This window comes from Anas platyrhynchos, chromosome 9 (genome assembly GCF_047663525.1).
Source record: "Anas platyrhynchos isolate ZD024472 breed Pekin duck chromosome 9, IASCAAS_PekinDuck_T2T, whole genome shotgun sequence".
Taxonomy (NCBI): Eukaryota; Metazoa; Chordata; class Aves; order Anseriformes; family Anatidae; genus Anas; species Anas platyrhynchos.
Window position 1 is genome coordinate 11,530,662 of NC_092595.1, and position 25,756 is coordinate 11,556,417.

At 49.2% G+C, this 25,756-nt stretch overlaps 1 protein-coding gene and 1 long non-coding RNA gene across 24 annotated transcripts in view; one reads left to right on the top strand and one right to left on the bottom strand.

The window, feature by feature from the left end:
* Window positions 1–990: 990 nt before the first annotated feature.
* The window catches only part of IL1RAP (interleukin 1 receptor accessory protein), a 45,682-nt gene continuing 20,916 nt past the window's right edge, over window positions 991–25,756 (top strand). For 2 of the 21 annotated variants that reach the window (XM_072042236.1, XM_072042237.1), the window contains exons 1-2: window positions 1,004–1,289; window positions 16,982–17,049. In XM_072042236.1, the coding sequence (XP_071898337.1) occupies window positions 16,983–17,049 (67 nt within the window). In that variant the 5' untranslated portion in view covers window positions 1,004–1,289; window position 16,982. The other 19 variants (XM_038183546.2, XM_027464101.3, XM_072042241.1 and 16 more) reach the window with 19 other exon arrangements.
* Window positions 2,239–8,244, bottom strand: LOC106020059 (uncharacterized). 3 transcript variants are annotated; one of them, XR_002406388.4, is made up of 4 exons: window positions 8,043–8,244; window positions 7,588–7,665; window positions 5,398–5,477; window positions 2,239–4,712 (listed from the first exon to the last, which is right to left on the bottom strand). It is a non-coding gene; the product is annotated as an uncharacterized lncRNA (long non-coding RNA). The 3 variants fall into 3 exon arrangements; XR_001195389.5 differs by having other exon boundaries at window positions 7,588–8,244; XR_001195388.5 differs by having other exon boundaries at window positions 2,239–5,019; window positions 7,588–8,244.

A 25,756-nucleotide genomic window follows, 5' to 3' on the forward strand; every position in this document is an offset into this window, starting at 1 on the left:
TGCCTCCTGTGGCCTCAAGGGGAAGGTGGGGATGGCTGTGCGAGGCTGCTGCAAGCTCCTGCCCAAGCCCTGCTCTCTGGGTCAGGTATGCTGCAGAGGAGCTTCAGCAGGTAGAGTGACATTCAGCCTCCTGGATCTCCTGGAGCCCCATTCTGGGGATACCAACAGAAATCTCAAACTCAGTCCAAGGTGGAAGCAGTGCCATAGCCAACAGTGCCAAGAAGTGCTGCAGCACTTTGAAATGATAAAAGTTTCCTCAGCTTTGTGTCCAGACACATCACTTTGCTGTCCGGCTGCCAAGAGGTGACAAAAGCATGAATTAAGCCAGGTCACTCGCTGGCAGGAAGGAAGCCTCCTGGCCACCCTGTGAGGGGGGAGAGCTCCGGACCCTGCCCATGGTAAGGGCACTCCTGAGCTACAGGCTGCATTGGTCATTGCTGCCCTGTTGTCCCACAGAAGTTGCCAACCCCAATTTCTGCAAATTCTTCTTCCACTCATCAGCCTCTCCGTGCTTTCCCTAGGAGTCTGCTTCAGGCCTTCCCTCCTCATCCACGAGCAAACTCAAGCTCATCACCAACCCAGCACCGTGCCTGGGGCAGGGCTGGGGCAAAAAGCACCGGTGTTGCAGGCGGCGAGCTGGGGGCCGGGTGTGCGGGGCTGCCTCTGGGGATGTGGAAGGGGAGATGCAGGGGTGGAAACTGGCAGAGCAGCACCCGCAGCATCCCCTGCAAGTGTCCTAGCACAGCGTGCATGTTCCCTCAACACCTGCAGCACGGTGACACGGCTCCCACCCACGCCTCTTTCCCTCCCCACGCTCTGCGGGGGGCAGAGGGGGCTCGGCACGGAGCCCCTTCGCCCCCAGCCCTTTTTCCTTTCCTCGGGGGCTGCCGCAGCGCTGGGGCTGCGCCTCCTCCTCCCCTCCGAGCAGCTCCAGGCTGGGAGCGCAGCTCGGGCCAGGAGGGGGAGCCCTGGCCCACGCGTGGCCGTGCCACCCGCCTCCTGCCGGCAGGACCCCGCCAGCTGCGGGAGGGACGCGGCGGGGACTTGGCTGCGAGCCCCCTGCCTCCCTCCCGGGGTCCCCAAGCGCGGCTGCTGCCGAGTGCCCCCCTCGGGCCGGGGGGTTGGGGGGGGGCCCGGAGCCTCCTCCTCGCCGGTGCAACGAGCGGAGAGGCGGGGCTGGAGAGCGCGGGCCGAGGAAGAGGAGGAGGAGGAGGAGAAGGAGGAAGAGGGAGAAGAAGAAGAAGGAGAGAGCGCGGCGCGCGTGGGGCGCGCGTTCTTCGCGTGCGCAGGTGAGCCACGGTGGTCGCGCGTGGGGATGGGGACGGGGATGGGAATGGGAATGGGAATGGAGCAGGGATGGGAACGGGACGGGGATGGGAACGGGACAGGGATGGGAAAAGGGATGGGGATGGGAATGGGAAAAGGGATGGGAATGGGGATAAAGATGGGGATGGGGATAGGGATAGAGATGGGGATGGGGAAGGGGATGGGACCCGAGGGTGCGGGCAGCGGGACGGAGGCGCAGCCCCACTGTGCGCCGGGACAGGAAGGGTGGCCCGGCACGGCTCGGCTCGGCACGGCTCGGCTCGGGCCGGCCGTGAACTTCCCGTACTCGGAAGGAAAGTTTTGGGCGGAGGAGGCGGCTTCCAGCGTGGTTGCGGACGGTCGCGGCGCGCCGCCGGTAATCAGCCCCTTCTCGGCCGGCCCGGCGGGGGAAAATCACCCCTTTAAAAAAAAAAAAGAAAAAGAGGCGGAAACACTCCGCTGCGGTCGGGAAGGCGACGGGGAGCCCGAGGTCCCCGCACCGTGGGAACCGCCGGGAGGGACCCGCAGCTCCGCGCCCCCGGGCCGGGCTGGGGGACGGGAGCACGGGGACAAGGGGACAAGGGGAAGGGGAAAGATCCCTGCGGCGTGTGCTGCTGCCGGATTTGCACCTCGGCAGAGGACGCAGCCGATGCTAAAGGAGGCGTAGAGCCGAGCTGCGGGAGCCCCGCTGCCCGAAATGCGGAGCGGGTGGCTGGTGGCCCTCCTCTGCGCCAGGGGCGCTTGGATTATCCAGCGATGAACGCAACTTTAATTTTCGCCTGCATTGCAAACGCACCGGCCTGATACGTGGTCTCTCCGGTTAGAATGGAAGGGGGAGAGGACAGGGGACAGCTTCAAGCCGCGGCAGGAAAATAAAGTGGAAGGGACACGTCCAAGGAAGGCGCCTGCAAGTGAGCAGGTGCTGGCGGCAGGTGTGTGCTGGGGGCAGCGTGTGCCCTTCTGTTTTTGGGAGGGGGTCTGGTGGAAATAGGTCGGGTGGGAATGCTTTTCCTGAAAGGGCAGGGGGGAGAAGAAACGATTGGGGCTCCAGTTCTTCAGGTGGCCCTTTTCTGTGCCACTGCCACTTCCCCTCGGTGCAGTGGCAGTGCTTGTTCCTCAGGCGGCTTCCTCGGGCTGTGTCTGCACGGTGCTCAGCATACCGGGATCCTGTTCGCAGGGCCTTCAGATGCTGCTGAACACCAGATTATAAATACACTTTCACAGGCACACTCTCTCTTTCCATCCCAGCCTCTGCTTTGTGAATAGCTGGTTATAGTGCATGGAAAAAAAAAATGTTTTCTTTTACGGATCTTCTTTTCTTATTAAGTACATTTAGTTTTGTTGTCATAGGAAAGATATGAAAGGGTTTTTATTTCTGGATTTGGGAGATCACAGCAAGCTTCTTATCTTTTTTTTTTTTATTATTATTTGCTATGTAATTAAAAAGTAGTATTTTCCTGAAGCTCCATTTTTAACCGTGTCCTCCCTCAGATAAGCGAGCTGTCACAGAACTTACGATTCCATACACAGAGGGCTCGGAGTATTATTTATGAACCGTGCAGTGGAGAGTCCATATCTCATAACTTAGAGGGCCATTTATAACAGGTTGCTTTTGGCAGCTCCAGAAGATTTACGTGCAGTATTGTGTTCCGTGCAGGAAGAGTCTCTCCTGCTTGCATGGAGAGAGCATCACTCCAGCCCAAGGACTTTCTGGTGGGAGCGTTCATTGCCCAGATTTCTGCCCCCATTGCCTGCTTGGCTGTGGTGAGCAGGGAAGGGCGAGCTGAGAGGGTTAAGCTCTAAAACCCGATGTCCTCCTTACCTGGATTTGGTGTAGAGTGATTCGAGTCACTCACAGCATCCTTTCCACAGCAGCCTTCATTCGATTTCTGGGTGGTTTGAGTTGCAGGATATTTATGGGCTTGGGGAATAAGGCTGTGAGGACTTGGCATGGTGGAAGCAGTAAGCTGGGAAGGTAGAAGCTGCTGCATGGAGGTGGAACACGGAGCTGTGGGACAAGAGGTTAAGCTGCTAACAAAGTGCCAGCATGCAAGCAGAGGGCAGGTTTACATGCGTGCAGCTCTGTGACTTTCTTTCCATGTTTCTGGGTGTAGCTTGAGTTCAGTGTCTACACAGTGCATAGGAAGTGCTATACTTGCTCAAATCTGTCCGTGCCTGGTTCCTCTGAGAGTTGGTGAAGGAAAGTTTGTGTCTGAACATGTCTGGGCTCTGTCCTTCCCCATCTTTGAGGTCTGTGCAGGTATCCTGCATCTGAGTGCTGCTGGTGTGCAACGGGGATGAGTGCTGCCAGGTCTGGGCTACAGCAGGCTCATACCTGGGCCAAGTCACCCTGATGAGCTTGGAAGGATTGTGTAGGTGGGAGAGATTTCAGGGGGGTGGGTGAGCAGTGTGGAAGGAGGTTAGAGATGCCTGGAAATGTGGAGGGGTGGGAATGCCTCCTCACTGGCCCTGGCGCTCTAATGTTGTGCTCATAAATATGCGTATGGGAAGGAGGAGGTGGAGGGAGAGCTTGTCCCAGCTCCCTTCCTCCAAAGCCAGCATGTGCCAGATGCCAGCACCAGGGAAGAAGCGTTTTGCTCCCACAGAAAAAGAGGCAAGACCATGCTTTTTTAATTATTATTATTCTTTCTTCTTTCCTCTCACTTATTATGTTTGGATTTTTATGCTGGCTATTTTGGCAGGCACACGATTCATATGTCTTTTCCCATCTGTCCCAGGTTCCCCACTGTTGTCAAATGCCCTCCCTTTTCGGCAAGGCTCTGACTTGCAAAAACTTGCCATGGAGATGGCCACTGCAGCTGGCAGCACGGCCAAGGAGTGTCCTGGCTTGGCTCTCAGAGCACAGGTAGCATCAGCAAGGTGCACAGTTAGGAAGATTACAACCAGCATGTAAACGTGTTCAGATAGCTGAGAGCATCCGTGCTGTCCAATCCTTCTTTTCATCATACAGCAACCGGGAATGCTTCGGGAATAAAAATAGATATATGGAAAAGCCTATATAAGCTGAAATCTGTGAACAGCGCCACGTTATCTGGGAACTGAAACACTTTCTATGGTGAAGCTTGCAGTTCAGACGTTGCCTGCTCTCCTCCTTCCTCCCCAGCCCTTCTCTTGCCACAGCGGATGGATTTTGGTGTCCCCACGAGCTGTGCCTGGCAGGTGAGAGCTGGTGGCCCTCCGGCTGTGCAGGGTGGGCCAGCTGGAGAGCAGGAGGAAAGCAGAGCCCGTGGTTGTGTTTACCACGCTTGAGCTGACTTCCTTGATGAAACCCTGTGGGCTGGGTGTAGCTCAGGGGCCGGTGGGTTTTCTTCCCCACGCTGTTTGTAACCACTTTGTTCAGCTCCACCAGCAGCAGAACGGATGGCTGAGATTTGGTCGCTGTAAAACTAGAACAAAAGAGCTTCGTGTTCTGGGAGGTGTTTTAGGGTTTCTCCTCCCTCCTCTCCAATGTGTTTGCAAAGCAGAAGGCTCATCTCATGTTTCTCACCGAAGTTTTGTTACACGTGGGGCTTTTGCGTGCGACTGAGCCATGTGTACACTCAGAGTGCAAAAAGGAAACGGATTTGGGGAAATTAGCTCCAGAGGTGCCTACGCCTTTGGGATCTCTGAGGTCACGGGTAGTAAGTGCACAGGCTGAGGTCCAAATTCCCAATGAGAAGCATAGAGAAATCCTGATATTTGTAGATTTAGAGTCTTATTTGATAGAAAATAAAATACAGGAACATGAATGTACAAGCACACATATTTTGTTATAGGGTTCCTTACAAATAGTTGCTAGTAAAACAGGATTTCTACTGTGAACAAAGAATCATTTCTTCAGTCAGTCCCTTCTTCATTTATCAGCTCTCAGTTTTATCAAACAGGAGCTACCTCCGCAGGAATTCCTCTGACAAAGGGTATCCCTGGGGTCTGGGAGATTATCCAATTACAGTTTTAACAAAATTGCAGCAAGGATAACTGGCTGAAGACAGAAGTCTGAGAGAGCATTAGGAAAAGAACAGGAAAGTGTAAGGGAGCCAGAGCTTCACTTTTGTGTATCAGTAAATCGGGGAGAATTATTCCCATTCTTACCTTCTGTGGTGAGCAGAGCCAAGGTCCTGGTGTCATGTGTATCTGCTTGCTTTCCTTCTTCTTTCCTCCTGCTTCTTGCACTCCATATTTATAGGAAAACCTTACATTAATTCTCAGAGTCCTTTTCGATCTACGTGTGTTAACAAAAAGGGGCTGCTAACCTAAAGGCTGTCTGTAGGGCAGTATGGGCAGACAATAAGAAATTGGTTTGTGTCCTGGGCTGAGTCAGGGATCAGAGGAGGCTTTTCCTGGGAGCAGAGACCCTTTACCCTGGAAATCGCACCTGGAGCAGGGTCTTCCAGAGCTAAATAGCTCTTTCCAGGTGCTGGGAGGTGCCTGAGAAGGAGCACTGCGTGGTCCTGCACTCCCACCCTACAACCATCATAGCTGCAGGCATCCCCAAGCTGCCACAGGAGGGTGCCCAGTTGGTGCGGAGCTATTTGAGACTGCCTGCCATTGAGCTCCTTTACTCTTTACCACTAACATCTCGCTTACCACGGCTGGGCAAACCTTACTGTTTAACACAGTCAGCTTGGGGCTCTGCCTGGAGATACCCCACGAAGAGGTGGGTAACTGCCTGGGCAGGCAGCTCCACAGACAGTTTTGTGGTACAGCTGGGAGGCAGCGAATCACACCCTCGCACAAATAATTTAGAATAGAAGTCTCTTCAGCTTGAGTGAGCAGAGGTGTTATCAGAATTAGAAGAGGACTTAAAAAAAAAAAAAACAAAAAAAAAAACAAAAAATGCAACTTTTAATATCTCTGTCTCTAACTAGAAAAGCTGCTGTATTGTTTTTTTTTTTTTTCTTTTTTTTTTTTTTCTTCCAGTTTTGCTTAATCCCTTTCGTTACTGACATAAAAGTGTAATGGAATATCTTGGCTCTCTTAGGCCCGATCCTGTCCACTCGTGTGGTATTTTCAGATCTTCAGAGAACGATTCTTATATGTTCAGTCAACTTGTGTGTAAAAGCTTGCAAAGCTGTGACCTAAATGTTTATCCTTAGTGCTGACAGGATGCTGCGGAGCTGTTTAACTCGATATTTATAACAATTATGTTGCTTGGTGAGATGTGACACTTTCTTCTTAGAGGGAGTTTTTACTTATTTTTTGCCTTTTTCTGCCTGTTATTTGTGGTCGCAATTGCCTTTCTTTATGTTTTACCTTTTGTCCTACATGTAAATAATGAGCTAATTACAGTTAATCTCAGAGCAAAGGAATGAGACTTTTAAAGAGTGAAAAATAATTCCCATCTGTTAGATCTGCGGTAGCATTTTGGGGTTTGCCTTCTACTCGGAAAGAAGCCAGAACTTATCTTGCTCAATTTCAAGTTTTCCTTGCAATATTTAAACTGGATTTTTAATCATTTAAAAAACAAACAGAAATGGAAATAGCTTTTCAAATTATGTTTGGCCACGTTCTTAACACATTGGCTGATAAACCTGAACAGCTCTGTTGTACTCCTACTGAAATGAGTTGAAATCTCACTACCAAATTCTATAGAAACAGGTTTGAGGCTTTATTCTGGAAAGGCATCTATTTTTCATAGTCATATATTGCATTTCTGTGTTTCCTGCCTGCTGGGGCTCCCAGTGCCCAGCCAAAGAGGACTTGTTCCAAGGGAACTGCTGCTTAAGTACTTACTGTTTAAGACAGGCTCAAACCCAAGTTTTCTGTGGTGGGTATGTGGTACATTTATCCCCATCAGCTCCAGTGGCTGCTGAGCCTGGGAAATTAATCTATACTTTGCACTCATATGTCATCTTTCATCTCAGCATCTCTAAGCATTTTAGAGACATTAAGACGCACAGCTGTGGTGCGAGGTGGGGAGAGGCTGTTATAAATGTGGCTAGGGAAATGGAGGCACAGATTTTAGGAGCCTCTGCTAATGTCTTCAGTTCAGGGGACAGCCGTTTGTACACTGCCTGATGCCTGATTATCAGGGAGGCACTACATCTTTTCATACACTACACGCAGTGATAAATGGCTCTGTAGGCTTCACGTAGATTAACCAGATACTCATATTGGTATGCTAAACTAGTGGACTATTTAAAAACTTCAGCGTTAGGGACTAACAGGAGCACAGCACAGGGGTGGGAGCCCAAAATTCCACTCTCTCTTTTCTTTTTTCCTTAAGCAAACCTTATTGCAAAAAGCAAATTTCGCCAAGAACCAGAATTAAAATAACCTCACCTCCATCCCACTGTGGTAACATCCAGGGCCCCACCTACACATGTTGATCAGCAGTTTGTTGATTCAAAGCTCCAGGATCTGTAGAAAATACTTATCCTGAACAAGAAGGCTGTACGAATTCACTCTAATATATGTAATTGGATTTGTTCTGCTGGGATATAGCTGCCTACCCCTCCCCACCCCCAAGTACTAGCGCCTTCCAGCCCATGTTTACAAGGGGGATCCTGATAATGGGAGGAGATGCGTGTTGCTGCCTAACACGATAATGGTGGCAGGCTGCAAGGGGCTAGTAGGGCACCCAACCTCTCCAGACAAGCACTGGTGTGCTGCACAATCCCAGAATGTGTCACTCCAGCAAATTGTGCCTGTTACAGTTGAAACCCCATGGGTTGTCTTCCCTCCTCCTCCATCAAGCAAAACCAGCCACAGCCTCAGTGCATTTTCTCTTTTTCCACCTCCTCAGTTCTGTCTGGCACTGCAGGGGGGACTTTAGGGAGACCCTGCTTAATCTGGCTCCCTAGGAGGCTGCAGAGAAGGGAAATGCTTTTCTCCAGGCTTGCTGTGCCCTCTTCTTCCATCACACAGAAGAGCCACACGTAGCAGCCTGGCATGCCAGTCCTACTGAATGGCCCATGCTGTGGCTACCCAGGTGGGCAACGTTTCCCCTCTACAAGCCTTTTTTCCTTGCCTACCAGGTGTGATGACTTTGTAATTGTTGACAAGAAGTATCAAAGAGCAAGAGGGAAACTCAACCCAACTTTCCAAGGGCACTCAGCAGTTCCTTCCTCGTGGCAATGGAGCAGCCCAGGGCAGGGGTCAGTGCAGCTTTGAGAATATTGAGGTACCCATTTCCTGGCATTAAGAGAGCTCAAAAAAGACGGTGTTGGAGACTTTTCAGTGTTATATCCCTTTGCAGTAGGGTTTTTAATGTGTAGTGGTATTTCCTCGTGTCACCGCTCCTTTAGAAATGTCAGCAGTGCTTATATTGCCTTTTGTTTGTCATTCAGCTGGAGAAATGAATTCATTGCCCTCAAGAGATCACATTCTCCCCAAATAATTAATACCGATGACAATCACAGCTTGCTGCTGCCTGCAGCTCCCTCTTGGCCTTCCCACCCTGTAGGTGCTGGGGTCACAGAGCAGACAGGAGAGCCTTGCAGGAGGCTGCTGGACTCAAAACTTCAGGGTGCCATGGTTTGAAGGCTGGGGTTGGTACAGACAGAGCCCAAGCAAGTTCTCTGTAGGGACCAGCCCATCATAAGGCTAAATGCAATTAAATTAACCTGATTAAAAGAAGTGCCAGGTGTGGAAACCCTGCGTGGCCCAAATTTGAGAATGAAAAATCTCAGTTGGCTTGCTTTTACCCTTGAATATCTTGCTCATCCCAAGATAAATGGAGTCACCTGAGGAAAATCTGTAGGTAGAGTTAGAGACCAGCTTTTCACCCCTTAGCAGCAGTGTGGGTAAGCCTGTCTGTAGCGTTGGAAATACTGCAGTCTGCATGGGAGGGGGGGATTGTGGTAATTACACAGTAAGAAGGTTGCTTGGAAGGGGAAGTGAGATGTTGCGTTGTGCCTCAGGGTGCTTGGGGTTTTTTGCCTGCTGTGGGAAATGAAATGGGAAAGAGGCTGGAGCTGAGTAGCCATCCTGGGAATGTGGTCTGCAAGCACTGAGGGGTATAAAGGGAAGGAAGCAAAGTGAAAGAGCAGGTATGTACCTGGCAGTAAGTGCTTGAACTTAAAGAGAGTGCTTTTATTTTTATTTTTTTGATATCGAGTGCTTATTACAGCTAGTGCTTAGCAGAGCTTGTGCAGTCCCTGTTGTGACGGGTGGGCTGTGCAAAGACACTGCTGTTCCCTGGCATTTGGAGCCAAGCACTTGCTGTGCTTAGAAGGAGATGCTGTTGGGAAAGCTGTTCTGGGTCTGAGAGTCCCAAGCTGCTCCTGTGAGAGACGGTAAGCCCAGCTGAGGGACCTGCCCGGGTCTGTATTCTGCTCTGGGTTTAGAGCCTTGGGCTGAGCAAGCTGGGGACTGCTGCTGGGTGCTCTGTTGTGCAGTGTGGATGTGCTGCCGTATCCATATGGAGAGTGGAATAACCTCTTAAGGAAGGCAGTGGCGTTGCCTACATCTAAAAGCCATTAAAAAGGTCAAGGGGAAGAATGTATAAACGAAATGCTCATTCTCAGATGTCTCCAGATATTCCACAGGAGCTCACCAGGGCTCTTGAAGAGGGGGAGGAACCTGAATTCCTTAAGTTTCCCCAGGTCTTTAAGCCACGTTGGTTGCAGATTTATTTTTATTTTTATTTTTTCCTGTGCAAAGATTAGTTTGTCAGTTTATTTTCTGCTGGGGCAGCACACGAGTGTTTCTTGGAGCTCTTCTTTCACTATAACATCGCCATCCAAAATAGAAGCATTGTCTGGCTTCGCGGAAGGTCTCAGCTCTCTTTGAAGCTCTGTTGGAAGCTTTTCATTCCCTGGCTATTCAGACTTAAAAAATAGAAAATCTTGGCTGGATACCTTTTGCCTGAGCACAGAAGTGCTCTTGTAGATTGGTGTTTGAACTGTTTGGTGGCCAGCATGTATGCATTAGTAATCTGTGCCGTTTGATTTCATAGCTGTGGCTCAGCCTGTCCCTCTTCAGCCCACTCCACAGATCTCTCTGTAACAGTCACAGCTGTTTATTTGCCCTGTCCAGGTGTGCATACATTTCTGAGAGATGCTGGATTATTGAACTAGTTTATTTTAAATGTATGAAATGCACTGTGCTCTGCCTGCTAAGCAGCTGCCAGAGTATAATCGGTGGCACCCTGGGCTCCAGCAGAGCAGTGTGTAGGATCCGTAGCACTTCTGCTTTGCCAAGCCCTGAGAGGACCCCGCAAGAACTGAAAAGGAAAAGTGGCAATGCTGGCTTTCTCCAGATGTATCTTCAATACCTCTCTTTCCCTCTTCACCTGTCTGGGTCATTTTCCCTTTTTATTTCTTGGTGTGTGTGTGTGTGTGTAAATGGCCACTTCCTCTGAATTCTGCTTATTAGCTTTAAATCTTCTGAGCTGAAAGGACTCCAGGAGATGGTATCTAAATGTCAATAATACATTACAAATTTCCTACTTGGCAGTCACCTGTGACCCAAGCAGATGAGCATTGACGGAGCCAAAGCTTGCACCACCAGAAAGCTCCCAGAAATGACTTGTTCCTGGGAAACCTCTTCCCACTTTCCCCTGAGCCTCTGAGCTCGAGGCTGCTCTCTGCTTACTGGAGCTTTTGGCCAGCCTTTGACGGGCACCTTGCTGCTGCAGTTTGCTTTGCTGGTTGAAGCAGAAATAGCCTGGGAGTTGTTCTGTCCCCAGTTCCCTGTGTGACCCCTAAGGTGATGCACCTCTGTGTCTTGTTCATCCACAGGATGGTATGTTTACTGTCAAAAAAGCGGAAGAAAAAATGTTTCTTGAGGTCAATACGTCTTGCCTCAAAGGATGTCCTTAAAATCAAGGTGATGAAACGATCGTGTCCTTTCAGGACAGCACGACTTTAGGATGACGTGCAGGAGGAAATGAAATCCTTCCTTCCTCCCGCTCTGATGTCCTTTGTGTAGACAGGCTGGCTTTGGGCAGGGCAGTGAGCTCCAGCTTTCCTTTGGGTCGGCTGCCAAGCACCAGAGGCAGGTGCATGGGACTCCCGTGAGGGCTCCCATGAGCCTGGCTTTCCCCTGGGATCTCAGGCAGGGCATGGGATGCTCGAACCTAGCAGGCTGCTGCCCTGCTAGCCTGGCGTTGTGCCACTAGCTGGTGTCGTGACTGAGAGCTGACAAGGAGCTGGCTGAGCTACTGACCGAGAAGATCGCTTCCAGGTCAGGTTTAATAGGTTTGTTTCATTAATTATTATTTTTTGGTTGGGTGGGGAGTAGTTGCTGTAAAGCTGAGTGTGAGTGCTGTAGCTCCCAGTGCTTCCTGAGATGGTGTAACGGAGACCAGCTCTGGCCTGAGAGGACAGAAGATGCTTTGTGCTAGCAGCAGGGGAGCTGTCTCACCAGGGCAGCTTTCCATCTGACTCCCACTAGTTTCCTTTGCTTCCCCTCTCCGCAAAAGCGAGCGTGTAATTGTTGCTGTGATTTTAGCTAGTAGAGAAAGTTTGTCTGCCCAAATCTGTTTCCTTTGTTTTTGATGGCATAAATTGCCTTTGTATGAGAAACACCTCAGAAGGAAATGCTTTCAGCCTGCTCTGCTGTCAGGTGCACAATTGCCTGGTGAGTTTCTGAGGATGGGAAAACTGGGGGGTGGAAGGTCTACAGGGACAACCATGGGTAATATGCAAAGCTTGTGGTAAAAATGGGATTTCCGTGTTGGTCTCGCAGTCTCCACAGCGGATGCGTCACCCAAGATGTGCTGACTGGGTCATGCTTGCTGCTCTTGTGCTTGTCCCTGGCTGAGGGATGGGTTTAGCCCTGGCACAGCCTGCCAAAATGTGCCTGGCTCATGGAGCTGCTGCAAAATGGGCTCCCTGCACTTAGGAGAGATGCAAATATTTTTTTGAAGGGGAGCATTTGCGACCCTTTGTTGGTCAGTGGGCCTGTGTTTGAAGTGATGTGACAAAGCTTGTGAGAGAGCAGAGAAGTGTGCTCAGCTGCTTGTGGTGGTCATTATCAAACCACTGCTGGTTTAATGTTGATAAATGTGCTGCTTCATCCTGGAGAGGGAAGGCTGGACTTTCAAAACCTGTCATGTGTCCTTCAACTCATGTCTCCAGGGGCTTCAGTGTAATGTTACATTGCTTGGGAGGGCTTTCCAAAGGGCTGGCAAACTCACTGCAGGAATGGCTTTGCTTCAGGAAGGGATGAGAGTGGAAACCCTGACTCTGTAGCAGAGGCTGGTGCAGCTCAGCACCCCAATGGCCTCGGGAGGAGAGGCAGGGGCAGCATGAGCCGTGCAAGTCCCAGCTAAGTGGCACCAAGCTTTATGCTACAATAATCCCCCCTATTGTCTGCCTTGGTCCTAAACGTACTGAAAAGCAAAAATGTTCCCTGGAGGCTGAAAAGCCTTTTCCCACTCAGTGTTTTTCTCTTTCTGTTACTTAGGCTGCAAAGGCAGCTGCAGATACCCTTTGTCTGCCTTTTGGGTTCTCTAAATTTTGCTTTGGTTGTACACATAAGAAACACAGTAAATGCATCAAGCAGCCTTCTTCAGTGCTGTGTGAGGATGCAGGGACCCTGGGCTCATGCTCACATGGTGACATGGGAGCAGAGGAGCCCTGCCTGTCTCCTGCATGCTGGCCCCACTATGCAGCACGGCACTGCACAGCCAACTTGCCTGCCAGCAAAGGGAGTGGGGCTCTCTTGCTGATGTGTGCTTTGAAGCCCTGGCAGCATCAGCCCAGAAGTTTGTTCCCTTACTGGTGCCCCGAAGAGCCCCAAACCTATTGAGTTTAGAAACAAAGCAACTCTGAAGCTGGCCTACTCTGTTTTTAGTTTGTCTTCCGATGTCAGCATCCCTCTTCTTAGAGCCAGTGCTGTATTCTCAAATCCCTTTGACTCAGAAGGGCTTGGGACAGAATTACATAATGAAAAATATGTAACACCATTCAAATGACCAGAACAGTTTTATTTTTTCCCCTCTTCCCAACAACTGTTTTATTTTAAATGCCCTTTCAGCCAGAGCACTTAGTGGCTATGTTTTGAAGGGTGCTTTTGTTCTGTGTACAGTAGTGTGACTTCAGTGAAAAGGAAAAAGGCTGTCAGATCTCTCTGGGTGCCTGTAGTTAGAAGGGGCAAAGGCAGTTTCTTAAAATATGGCATTGTTCTGTAGAATTAGTAGGGTTGTCTTTAAGAACAAGTGTACAGTAGCTACTTTGAGAGCAGCTCTCTTCATTAATTGTTTGATATGTCTTTGTTTTTACAGTTGGTGGGAAAAAGCAGAGGCTTTGTGGGGTCCATGCTGCTAAAGGCAATAGTGAACAATCCCTCACTTAGATCTGTTTGGGAAAGTTGTTTTAAAAAAATGTTTTATATGAAAACACCATGTGTTTTGGTGACAGTAAGTCTGCTTTTGGTCAGTATCAAATGCAAAACCAACCCTCTCTACCACCTTGGTTTTGTGAACAGGAGACCCCACCATGACCATGCTCCCCCTGCTCCTTTTCTTTCTTGCCCATTAGTGGACAAGGAGGAAGGTGAAAGCTTGAAGAAGAAAGCACTCAGAAACAAAAAGAAAATAAATTCCTTAATAGGATTCTTAACGCCGGTGGTGAATTGTTTTCCTCAACTGCTCTATGAATTATTATTAACATGTTAATTTATGGAGGCATTAAGAACACTTCAGAGTATATTGGTCTCGTGAGAAGTTCCTGGAGTGCTGAGGATGTATCTGAGCTCTCCAGCCTTCTTCTGGCTTCTCTGATTACCTGCTGTCTAGCTGCTGTGTGATTTCTGAGCCAGTATGCTCCTCTGCTCACTGATTTATTCCTGGCTCCCGTTAGGGTTTGCTTTTTGTGCAATTTGCCTGTGTGCCGGAGCTGAGGTCTGTGACCGATTTGGGTGAACACAGCTCAGGGAGCCCCACCAGCACAGTTTGGGGTTTGCACTCCCTGACTTCTGGCTCCTCAGTTGCAGCCGGGGGTGCTGGTTTTGCAGGCAGTGATGCCAAATTGTGCAAGAAGTTAACCAGTCACTGCTGCAGTTGTCACGTACTGGTAAAATTACAACATGCTTTCCGGTGTCACGAAACAAAGAAGCAGGTTGCTGGAAAAGGCTGAGGAAAAATCCTTCTGTTCCTGGTAAGAGCGGGTGGGTTTTAGTGCGATTTCTTACAGCATTACAAAACCCATCTCTTCTGTCTGCGACAAAATGGGTGCAATGCTCTTTTCCTGATGTCACGGGCAGAAACGTTGTGCTTCTGGGGATAAATGACCACACTGCGTGATAACGGGACTGTTCTGTGAACACCTTTCTCTTTGGGGCATGTCACAGCTTTTTGGGCCATGTAAGTAAAGCATCACAGTTCTAGCAGCATTGAAGGGGGTCTTTCAGCTTTTAAGTGCTGGGGTGGTCAGGGCATTGAGGAGGTTGTCTGCTCCCCTCAGCCAGCCTGTGGTTCAGTGCCCTGTGGATTTCATAAAGTGTCAGAGCAGCCAGGGCTGAGGCGAAATGATTCCCATTCCAGTAATGGAGAAATTGCTGTAATCTGACAAGCTCTGTGTCTGTCTGTCTCCACTGATAAAATCTCTGGAGAGCCTGGAATGAACCAGAGGTAAATCAAGCTGTGCAGGACTTCTGACTTCATAGCTAGGTAGAAAAAGAAATGAGAATTTCCATCCTAGCAGGCAGAATATGGGAATTCTAGATACCTTGCTCATGGGAACAGACCTACTGGCTCTGAGACCGCTGAAAGGAGTGTGTTCTTACAAGCAGTTAATGGATGTAAATATTAGCTCACTGCAGAGTTTATGTATCACTGAGCGAAACGTAGTAGTTTATTTTGGCCTCAGGCCACATGAATGGCCTTGCTCTAAAGGAGAGAAACTCATCCAAAATCAGTAGTTGCTCCTGTTTGCCTGGTCAGGGCTGAATTCAGTCTGATCTGTGCAAAACACAGGAGAGAATCAGTGGAAAATAAGGGTGAATTAGGATGTGCTGTGCACTTATCTAATGACAAATGGAGAGGGAGTTGTGAAGAAACTTCATTATGGAAATGATCTCCTGCTGTTTATATGTCCTGTGTTCCAGCATCTGAATCCCCAGAAGCTCTTAAATTGCCACCAAAGGTGTAACATACTGGTTCTTTCTCGCCAAGCTAATGGTGCAAAGATGTTTCAACCGTTCTTGATCGTTTCCAAAGGATGGATGTACTTAACTGTGTTTCTTCCCCACGGAGGCTTCCTGTGTGACATCGGAGGTGGTTATAGATGGTTGTAGCAGAGGGTTTGGCTAGTGGCTGCCCTGTCAATTTGGGTGACAGAGGTAGAGGATGACCGGCTGTCTCAGCTGGACCCCAGGGAATACAATTGAGCAGCTGCCCGCAGGTTTCTGAAGGACTCCTGGCTTCCAGGGCAGCCAGGTGCGTGGGCTGTGCAGGGAAGAGCAGGCTTGCTCCAGATTCCCTTTTGTCTCCTAGAGATGAGCCCAGCATAGGGAAAGCATTGTTCCAAGGCTTTTCAAATCCAGGCATTGAAAAGGAAGGATTAAATATCTGCTGCTGGATTTCGAGTAGTTCACACATCCCATTCTTGTTAATACCTGCAATCTGTGCAATCTTAGCCGCTCTCCGCTTGTGCCTGAAGACCTTCAGCATAATGTGTGTATTATGGAGAGGCTTCTGAGGGACGTGTTTCAGGGAGCCCTGTGGCTTCTCTCCCTGCCCTTGCAGCACACTCTGATGGAACAGTCTTCCATGTCACCTCAGGAGCGTGCTCCTGGCAGTGTCACCGTGCTCATTACTACGCCTGCCTGGCAGGGCTGAGCTGCTTTGAGGTTTATCCTTTTTAACCATCTCTTCTCCCTCTGTGCTCTGACGGCACCCAGGAATATCACGTGCAACCTTTGCTCCATTAACGAGAGTGCCTGGTAAATGTCAGCTTTCGTGACTAGCAGCTTCTAGGTTGTGTCCTGGAAAACCTAGAAACACGGGGAAATTAAATCTAGTGAGTGAGCAGCTCTCAGAGCGAGCCGAATGCCAAACACCAGAGCACGTGGCAAGTGAAACTGGCAGCGTTCGTTCATCTCAAATTACAGGAAACGAGCAAATAACAGGAGCTGAGAAGCCTGGGATTGTTTTCTGCCTGCTCTAGGAAGTACAAAGGTTTGTCTGGATTACTTCTGAAGTGTGCACAAGTCTGGGACTTGTTGCCCCGTGTGGGGAGGTTTTGGTGGGCTGGCTGTCCTGTAGGGCCACAGCAGCGTGCAGGCCCTGTGGAGGCTCTGTGTGGGCCTTTGTTGTGCCCAGCAGTCAGGTTTGTGTTTGGTGCAAATGTGCTGCAGCCCTCTTTTTTTTCTGAAAAACAAGCGTGTGCACTGGCAGAATGACTCCTGAAATATTGAAGTCCTTTGCTGAAACCTCAAAGTTGAGATTTCTTCCCTGCTGTATGTGACAGGCAAGTAGCTTCCTTACTCTTTGTGTGCATGAATATCGGCTGTTCCAGTGAATAAAGAGGCTTGGCTGTCCTCTTCTGAGCTGTCACCTCCTAGGCTGGGAGAGCTCCCGTGGGCAGGACAACACTGCCATGCAGACTGATGCTCTTCTTAGAGTGTCTTAATGAAAAATATATATATACAAGAACTAAAGGATCTGTGGGTGGGCAAAAGATCTGTGGGAATAAACACATGCTCAGTTTTCTTAAAAAGTAACAAATGCCTGCAGCAATGAAGTGTTATGGAATAACCAGAACCCCTTGGTGTACTGTGTTGGCAGGATGAAGATGGTCGGTGCCCTGCTGGTGACACTGTGGCTGTGCGTGATCCCCTTCTGCAGCAGCTCTGGTAAGTGCCTGCTTATTGCAGGAATTAATCAGCTGAGGCCAGCAGAAGAAAACTGACTTTTGGTTATTTCAAGTGTTTGCACATATTCTGGATGAAATGGACATGTGTAAAATGCTTTGTCTTTGTGCATTTTGCCAACACTGGCTGTCTTTAGGGGTTGTATAGTGGTCACACAGTGGCTATGAGCATGTTGTGAATGGGTACGTAAGCAAACTGATAGTGGAAACCACCATCTCTGACTAAAAGCATTTTGCAAATTCAAGTCCTCCTGCTTGGTCAGCGTTGTTATTCCCCTTCTGCAAGGGATGAAACCAGGGCTCAGCACATGGCAGCGACTTGTTGTGGAGTTGCAGGCAGGACCTGGGCTTGAAATCTTCTATTTCTGCTTGGATCCGGAGGGGACTGAAATTCTGGCTCTCGGCTTCTGACTCATGCCTCAGCAACGCGAGGGGAGAGGGGAACTTCTCGGGTAAGAGGAGCTCTTGCAGCCGTCTCACTGAGTCACTTTCCTGACAGGAAATATGCTGTCATGCTCGCGGCTCCCCTGGCACGCAGTCAGCCGGGCTCTGGTGAAGAGGCAGATTGTGTGCGTCTCGGCTCTGGACTTCCTATTTGGGGGTGGAAGGAGACAGCACGATTTGCAGAAGGCAAAGGGGGAGGGAGGAAAAAACAGGCAGTGGCTTTGAGGGGACAGCAATCAGAAATAAACCCTGGGGATTTAGCAAGCCCACTCCCCAAAGTGCTTGCCTCTCTGCAGTGCTGGCAAAAAAACAGCAAAGGAGAAGGAATACATGGCCCAGGTCTCTTCTGCCACTCCCCACGTGTTAGGAGGAGTGCCTGGAGAAGAGGGACCCAGCTGTGCAGATCCACTGCTCTCAGGGAAAATCCCTACTTGTGTGGATTTCTGGACCTGCCGTTCTGTTGCTGCTGACGTGACGTCCTTCTGCTGTCACAGCAGCATGGTGACCTCCCCGGGCAGTCGCTGTGGCGTGTTGGGAGCTGGGTCTGACGCAGTGGGGACTGCCCAGGAAATGTGGCAGCAACTCTGAAGGCTCAGAGAGTGAGTTTGGCATTTGGGTTACACAGGCTCGTGCCAAGTGATCTGACAGGGCCCTCCCTGCTTTTCTGTGTGGTGTTTAGTGCTTTTTAAATATTCCTCCTCAGGTTTTCTGTACGGTGTAGTTAAAGTCATGGTAGAGTGTTGCAGGAAGATAAATGTCAAAGGGTGATGCATGGGACACACGATCACTTGAAACATCCCTTCAGCAAAGCTGCTGTAGTGTATGCATTTAATTTTCTGGATGTCTGTGGATGGCAGAGCTCCTTTTTGTTTTGTGTATGCCATAAGCCACTTTGGCTGTCAGAACATCTACTGTCCTTACTAATGGGCTTTCATGGCTGTTTGTGTTTGGATGGAGGGGCAGCTGCCTGTGCAACCCTCTGCTATGCTGTGTGGTTTCCTGTGGCTGGCACCGAAAGGCAGCTAAAGCCCGTTTCACCCCAGCAAAGCTGTAAATAGTCTAGTGTGGGAGACTGGAAATGCGCTGGTAATGGTGTATGGTGTTTGGGCTGTCTAATTTCTTCCCTAACTGCAGAAGTTGGGGAGGGAACTCAGAAAGGTTGAATGTGGCCTGTAGCTGCCCCAGTGCTCTCCTGATACCAAGCAGCTCCATGCAGGTGTGGGCCTTGCACCACGGCACCTGGCTCCTGAATGCACTTTAAATATCCCAGCTGAAGTTTTTCAGATGCCTTAGAGCCCAGTTTCACAGGACGTTGTGTGGATGAGCGCTGGCTCTATGTATGGGTATGAACTGTTTGCCTGGGCACCTCTGCTGGCTCAATTAGCATGGAGATGAACCCCGGCTGACAAGGTGGGTTGTGTTTCTGTCAGGGCATGGTCTGCCTGGGGAGGACAGAAGGGGAGGTGATGAGTGGAAGGAGCAGGCAGGTGAAGGTAGCTACACAGTGTGGGGTAGAAACAGGCTTGGGGAAGGGAAGGAATTTGTCATTTCAGCTGGATGCCTGAGTCTACTACTTGTTCATGCTGTGCACATGGGCGAATATCTTCTGGTCTTGAAACTATATATAATCTGCAGTGCCTGGGTTTGATTTCCTTACATGTGACCTCTGGGACATTGTTTGCAACGGTATTCAGGGTCTTCTGTTTTCCTTGTCTCTGCTAAGCTATCCTTAAGATGGAAATAAGGCTTAGATCTCTACTTGTGTTGTAGGATGCTTAATGAACCCAAATGTTTTTTTATTCAGAAAAAAAAAAAAGACAGCAAAAACCAGTGAACCTAGTTTCAGTCTTCTAATGACTTCTTTGACAACACTGGGGTAATGTAGATACACAGTGGTTTAAGAGATGAAAAACCAGTCTAAGACAGTAACAGTCAGTATGAATACAAAGTAATGTTATCCCTTTGTCTTCAAACAAAGCTGGACTATGTTAGATACTGACTTAACAGGTAACAGCAGTCCACAGATAATCCTTCAGTGCCAGGAGGCACCGTGCTTGTGTAAGAAACTCCTCCGAGAGCTGCTCTGGGGGTATTGGGCAGGCTGTGTGTTAGGGTGAGCCCAGCATGGGCTCAAATCCTGAATGGATTTACACCTGCAGCTGTAGGGCAGCCAGGAGCTCTGGTCTGGCCTGGGAGGTTAGAGCTGCCTTCTGCACTCCCTCTTGAGTGCCAGTCTGCACCCTGTGTCTCCCTGCTCTCTGCAGAGAGGCAGAGTAGTTACTTGTGGCCAGGGGAAATCTGTGGATTAATAAATTACTGTCTGTAAAACACTTTGAAGATGGAAAGCCCTGCGCAGCTCCTCAGGATTATTACTGTATCGCTCTTATTCTACTGATGGGGTTCCAGTGGCCTTATTTTCCTTATGATTTGTGACAGCCCCAGAAGCTGAGAAGCTTATTTTAGTGTGTAAAGTCAAAAGAAAAATAGATTAAACTGCATTATTGTCTTCTAAAGAGACTAAATCCCTCCCCCACCATCTTCTCCTGGGATTTCCTGACTTCCTCCTACTCTTCCCATAGCAGCTTCTTGCTGTCCTAATTTAGGACATGATTTTATAACCACCCATACCAGTCTGAGTTACTGCGGTTGTAGAAGTTTATGGCACTTGGAGGGCATGAAGTTGAGGGTGTTGAAAGGTGTGTGTGGCCCTGAAGTAGAGACAAAACCTCCAGGATGGAGCTACCCAGGGTGTCTACACATAGCTGCAGCCTTCAGCCTCTCTCCGTGTCAGCCAGAATCATGCCTGGCAAGGAGAGAGGAACAGTGTTCACTTCCTCTTCTTGGCCACAGAGGCTGAGAGGGGTGAGTTTTGTACAGACGTGAATGCAGAGTGACCTTTCTGCACAGAAATGCAGAAACGTGTGGAAGAAAGCTCATTTTGGGAATGTCACTGTTACAGTATTAAATGGTCACTTGTGCAGTCAGAGTGCAGGATCTTTTGCTGTCTTTTAAGAAGGACGGGATGCAACCAAGACCCTGGCTCAGTGCAGTAACAAGGCTGCACAGCTTTAATTCTGCAAGTCCATGGCAGGGCCAGGAGTTCAGCCTGGACCTTGACTTGACTGGATGTCCCAGGTGTGTGGAAGAGTCCCTGCCAGCTTGAGCATGGTTTTATCATGGCATGAATCAGGCAAACCACCTCTGCCTTTTGTACAGATAATATTGCAACAGGCTGTTCTGTTTTCTCTTTATCTCTCTTTCTCTCTCTTCCTCCTGTGCTGCTCTACTTTGCTTCATGCAGCAATTTCCTCAATGAAGTGGGATGGAAAGTAGCTATTTGCTCCTTTTCTCCTTCAGGCTTTGAAGCAGTTCATACCCATACCTTTATCATTTTGATCTCATGGTGTTTTTTTTTTTTTTTTTTTTCTCTAAAGCCTTCAGGAAAACATGTCAAGCTTGCTAGAGAAAACTGAACACTTTTTTGTGTGTGCCCGGTTGCTGGAGGTAACCAAAACACTCTGTGCCACATTCAGTAAACACAGCTTTAATCACAGATAGAGAGTGAAAGCACAGAGCTCACTGTGGAGGAGTCTTAAGACAAACAACAACCACCCTTCTCCTCGTTACAGACTGTGCTTGATCGGTAAGGAGACTCCGAGTCGAGAGCTGTGGGCTCCGTTACAGGTTGGTCATTTTTGGATGTCATGCTCTGGCTGCTTCCTCTGAAGTCCTGGCTTGTGCTGAAGTCAACAGAAGTTCACACAGCTTGTTTTTTGTGAGGCTGGCACAAGCGCAGGCTGTCACACCTGTTTGAACTAGACTCGCAGGACCTGAAGTTTATCAATCACATTGTATAAGTGCTTCTGGAAACACTGAGTCTCTTTCCTCCTTCCTTTCTTGTCCATCCTGTGTATTGAAATGATAAGCATTCAGAGGGAGATGCTGCTCTGTCAGCAGCATCCTGTGGAGATGCTTTCACAGCAGCACTGCAGCTCAGCAGCACGGCAGGAGGAGCCCTGGGAGAAGTGTGAAGCCCCACTGCTGGTGCCGTCACAGCAGGAATGCACGCACGGGGCTGGGCTGCACGCTGTGCCTCCCAGCTGATTGCAGGAGGTTTGTGCTGGCACCGCTTTCGCTTATGTTGAAGAGGCTGGGGGAAGGAGGTACTGAGGCTATGACAGGCTCTTTTTGATGTGTTCACACTGGAAGTCAGATTATAAACCCCTGCAGAGTTCATGCAGCTTCTAGGCTGAGCCTCCAAGGTGGTGCTGAGCTCCTCCCAATTTCCAGACCCTCTGACCAACATCTCTGCTTTGGAGATGGTGGGAATGAATGCTAAAAGCTAGCTGATCTAGGCTGGGGCTACCTGAGTCCTCTAATACCCACTGATTTCAGAGTGTTTGGATTTGTTTCTTCTCCCTGCACAGGGAGATGGTCTCACTCACTCTGCTCGGTGCCACCCTTCCTCGGTTGTGTGCGTGGTCAGATAGGGTACAGCCAAGTGGGAGATGCTCTCCTGCTACGCTGCCTCATTTCTCAGCTGCTGAACAAAACATGCTGTCGTGGAGCATGCTGTGCCACACTCCTATGCAGGCTGCACGTGTGAAAGCAAAACCCCAGGCCTAGTGGAAGCGTGGGTGCTCCTGGCACCCGTGTGAATAGAAAGTGCACCCACGCGTGGCGGCTGGCCACAGCTGGTGCCTCCTTTACTCCGAGAGCAGCTCCGCCATTCAGCCTGGCTTCCTCTGCTTCCCACTCACTGGCAAACTGCTGTGCGCTTGAAAGAGGGTGGGGGGAATTTTTTCTTAGAGGTGGTAGTGATTAATTCAGTCTTAATTGCTTTCCTGGACCGGCTTTCTGCCTTATTGATGCTCGTATCAAGCTAACCATTGGTGTGACTGCCCTCTGCGCAGAGAGATGGACTCAGCTCAGCTTTGCCTTAAGGTAATGCAGAAGGAAGTAGGAAGGTGGTGCAGCCCCCTTTAGTACTACTGGTGGCATGGAGTGGGGAAGAACATCGCCCAAATGTCAGCACAGCCCCTCTCTGCATGTGGGGTGGGCCCCCTCCTAGGGATTGGAGATGACTACAAAGGATGCATTAATTTGGCAAATGGCAGGATGATTTGTGCCAGTGTGACGGATGGCCTGTCACAAGAGTGGCTCTATATTTCTTAACAGAAATTTTAGCTAGTGGAAGGCTTTTGTTTGTAGCCCCAGGGGAGGGACAGAGAGATGGGGTGGAAGCAGGGTGGAGCTGGTGGTTTTGTGGTGGAGATTTTTTTTTCTTTAAATGGAGATACTGTGAGCATACTTAGAACGACTGCACAGAACTGCTAAACAGGAGGGAGAAAAAAGGGCATTGTGTTTCTTGATGTGGCCTTGCTCTCTTATTTTTAATCCGTGGGTTCTGCAGTTTGTCTCCCCTTGAAAATCCAAATAATTGCACCAATTTTATCTCATTTTTGGCTGTGTGGGTGCTTCTAATAGGTGCTGCAGACACATCTTGAAGGGAGCGTTTCAGTTGGGTGTACTCAGCGTTCAGTTCCCTAGGGGGTAAATCAGTGCGGTAAATTAAAGGTTGGGAAAGGTTTCCAGAAATGTCTGTTTTCACCTCTGTGCAGCTAAGCAACATCATTATTTTTCTCTCCTTTCATTTTCTGCTTTGCGTGTGGAGAAGCCACTTTCTTCAGCTTTGTTTGGCTTCCGAGGAGCAGTCTGTACTGGGATGCCTGATGTTGAAGGGTGCTGCAACACCCAATTTTGAAATGGGGCAGATCCGGCTGTTTCAGTAACAGAAGAGCTTGCTGTCCCTAGTACAGTAGTAGGTATTCCTACAGATGAGGGATGCAACATACAGACCAAGCAGGGAAGACACTTTGAATTAACTTTGCTGATTCACCTACGTGTGCAAGCTACTTCTCAGTGTGCATCAGGGCAGAGCCATAGTGCAGCAGCCTGCTCATGTATTTATGGCAAGGCACGTGAAGCAAGGTGGGCGTCTGTACTGTGGCCTTTCTGCCTGCACTTTCTCTTCCTGTGCTGGAGGTGTTTTTTCCTACCACGCAGCCTCCCTCCATTCCACTTCTGGTGCTCTCTGGGACCTGTGAAGCTCTGGGGCCTTTAGGTGGATCAACCCCTGCTGGCAGTTTGCTGTCAATGCAGCAAATATATTTAAAAATACACATCTTCCTTACCTCTATCTGCGTTGTCTGTCAGGGAAGGTGTTATGGGTCATAGATTGCTTTGCTGCATGGCTGCAGAGCACTCAGCATAAGGGGGGTCAGCTGAACCATGAGCGGTAATACGAAAAGGGGGGCTGCTTTCAAGTGTTCTGCAAAGGCATTTCTGGAAAGATTCATTTGTGTGGTGATGGATTTTTTTTTTTTTTAATAGAATTTTTCTCCTTCTGTTACGGGCATAGTGCTGTTTGCTGCAGTGTGGAAGGGACTGTGGTGTTGCATATAGCTCCCGTAGCTTCACTGGGTTTCTGTTTGTCAAGGGAAGCCCTGAATTCGGAGTATGAATGCTGATCCCACTCGATTTAAGCCTTGTCAGTGCAGTGGTAAGCACAACCTGCAGGCTCAAGCCACAGGTCTACTGCTGTCATCTCTGTGTAGCAGCTTGCTCTTGGCTTGGTTACGTGCTGCGCTTGGGGTTGAGCTTGGAGTGTGCAGGACACCTGAACACGACCTGATGGGGCAGCCTTAGGGCTGGCCACCTGGTGTGTTGGCATTCCTGAAATCATGTGAACTGGCCAGCTCTGAGACAAAATCTCCACGTACTGCTCTTACAGTGCAGAACAATGGCCTCTCTTCCTCCCCCAGCTAAGAAAGCAAGGCCCATACAATGATGTATTTTTTTTCCCCTCTGCATTACTCAAAAGCAATATATTTATTTTCAATTACTCATTCAGGTAGAACGAGTAAGTAGCTTTACAATGCTGATTTATGAGCTCTTGCAAAATGCAAGACCTGCTCATGATTGCAAAATTCATTGATCCTTACTCCAAGAATTTCAATACGGTAATTTTTTATATAGTTTACATCCTCTCCAGTCCTGCTATTTGAAGTAATAAGGATAATTTTCCTTTTTGCAACCCAAGAGGACACTGCAAAGTCAGGTGCAGGGAAGAGAACCTGGGTGTCCTGACGTACAGGCACAGGTCTGCATTGAGACCTTGCTCCTTTCAGAGGGGAAGGCTTTCTTTATGAAAACAAATGCCCCTCACGTGAATGGTAATGAGATCTTCATCATGCAATTAGAGCCAGGCACTGGCAGGCTCATTTGTCTTGTTTTTGACTACATGGAAACTTGACCTAATGCAATTGCTTGACCAGCATGAACCAGCATACTGGTTCCAGTTGGCCTTCACCATGGTGGTGCAGGGTGACTGCACCTTCTCATGGTGTGATGCTTCTGGTAGTGATTTTGGTCTTTCATAATGAGCCTTGTCACTGGCTGCAATAGCAGTGGTACAGACTGACGGGTGCAGGCTGAAGCTGAGTAGCTCTGAAAGAAATATCTGTATGTCTGAGATGATGAGCTAAGGCGTTCCCCATGGTTTGGGTTGTTCTCCTAATACTTGGACTCTTGCTAGACTTGCTACCTCCTCCCAGCCCATTTCCCTCTGTCCAGAAGTAGCGCTCCATCACATGGGTGTTTGCCATGCTGTAGCAGCCGTGCAGTTTGTATTTACATTTATGTATAAAACAGCCAGAAAGCATTTAAATTATTATTGGCCCAAATTCTGTCTCCCCATGACTAAACACTGCTGAGCCACATGAGTTAGCATTGCTGCCTTAAAGCACTGTGGGCCTGTCTTCTCAAAGGTTTCTATTTGCTTTTTTTAATTAAATATGAATTTGGGGCCAAGCTACATCCTACTGTCTATTTAAGGAAGATAAAATGCCAGAAATTGTGCTTTGGGCCTGTGAAGTCAGTTCAGAAGAATTGGGCTCAAAGAGCATATTGTATTCTGTTTTTCCTTTCTGTCCAAGTTCTTCTCAAATCTGCAAACTAGAGAAGCTTTGCAGTGCTGTCTCTGGAGTGGCTGCGATGCCTCTCCTGGGGCAGCTGCAGGCAGCAAACCCTTTTCTGTTGGACTCATTTAGGGCTCAGACATCAAGCTGCCCTAGCTAATGCCTCGCTGCAGCTGCAGGGATGTGCTGGGAGGCGTGCCGTGTCACCTCTGCCCTGTCAGCATATGGGGATTTGGGAAGTGCAGGTTGTCCCAGGTTAGCTGGCAC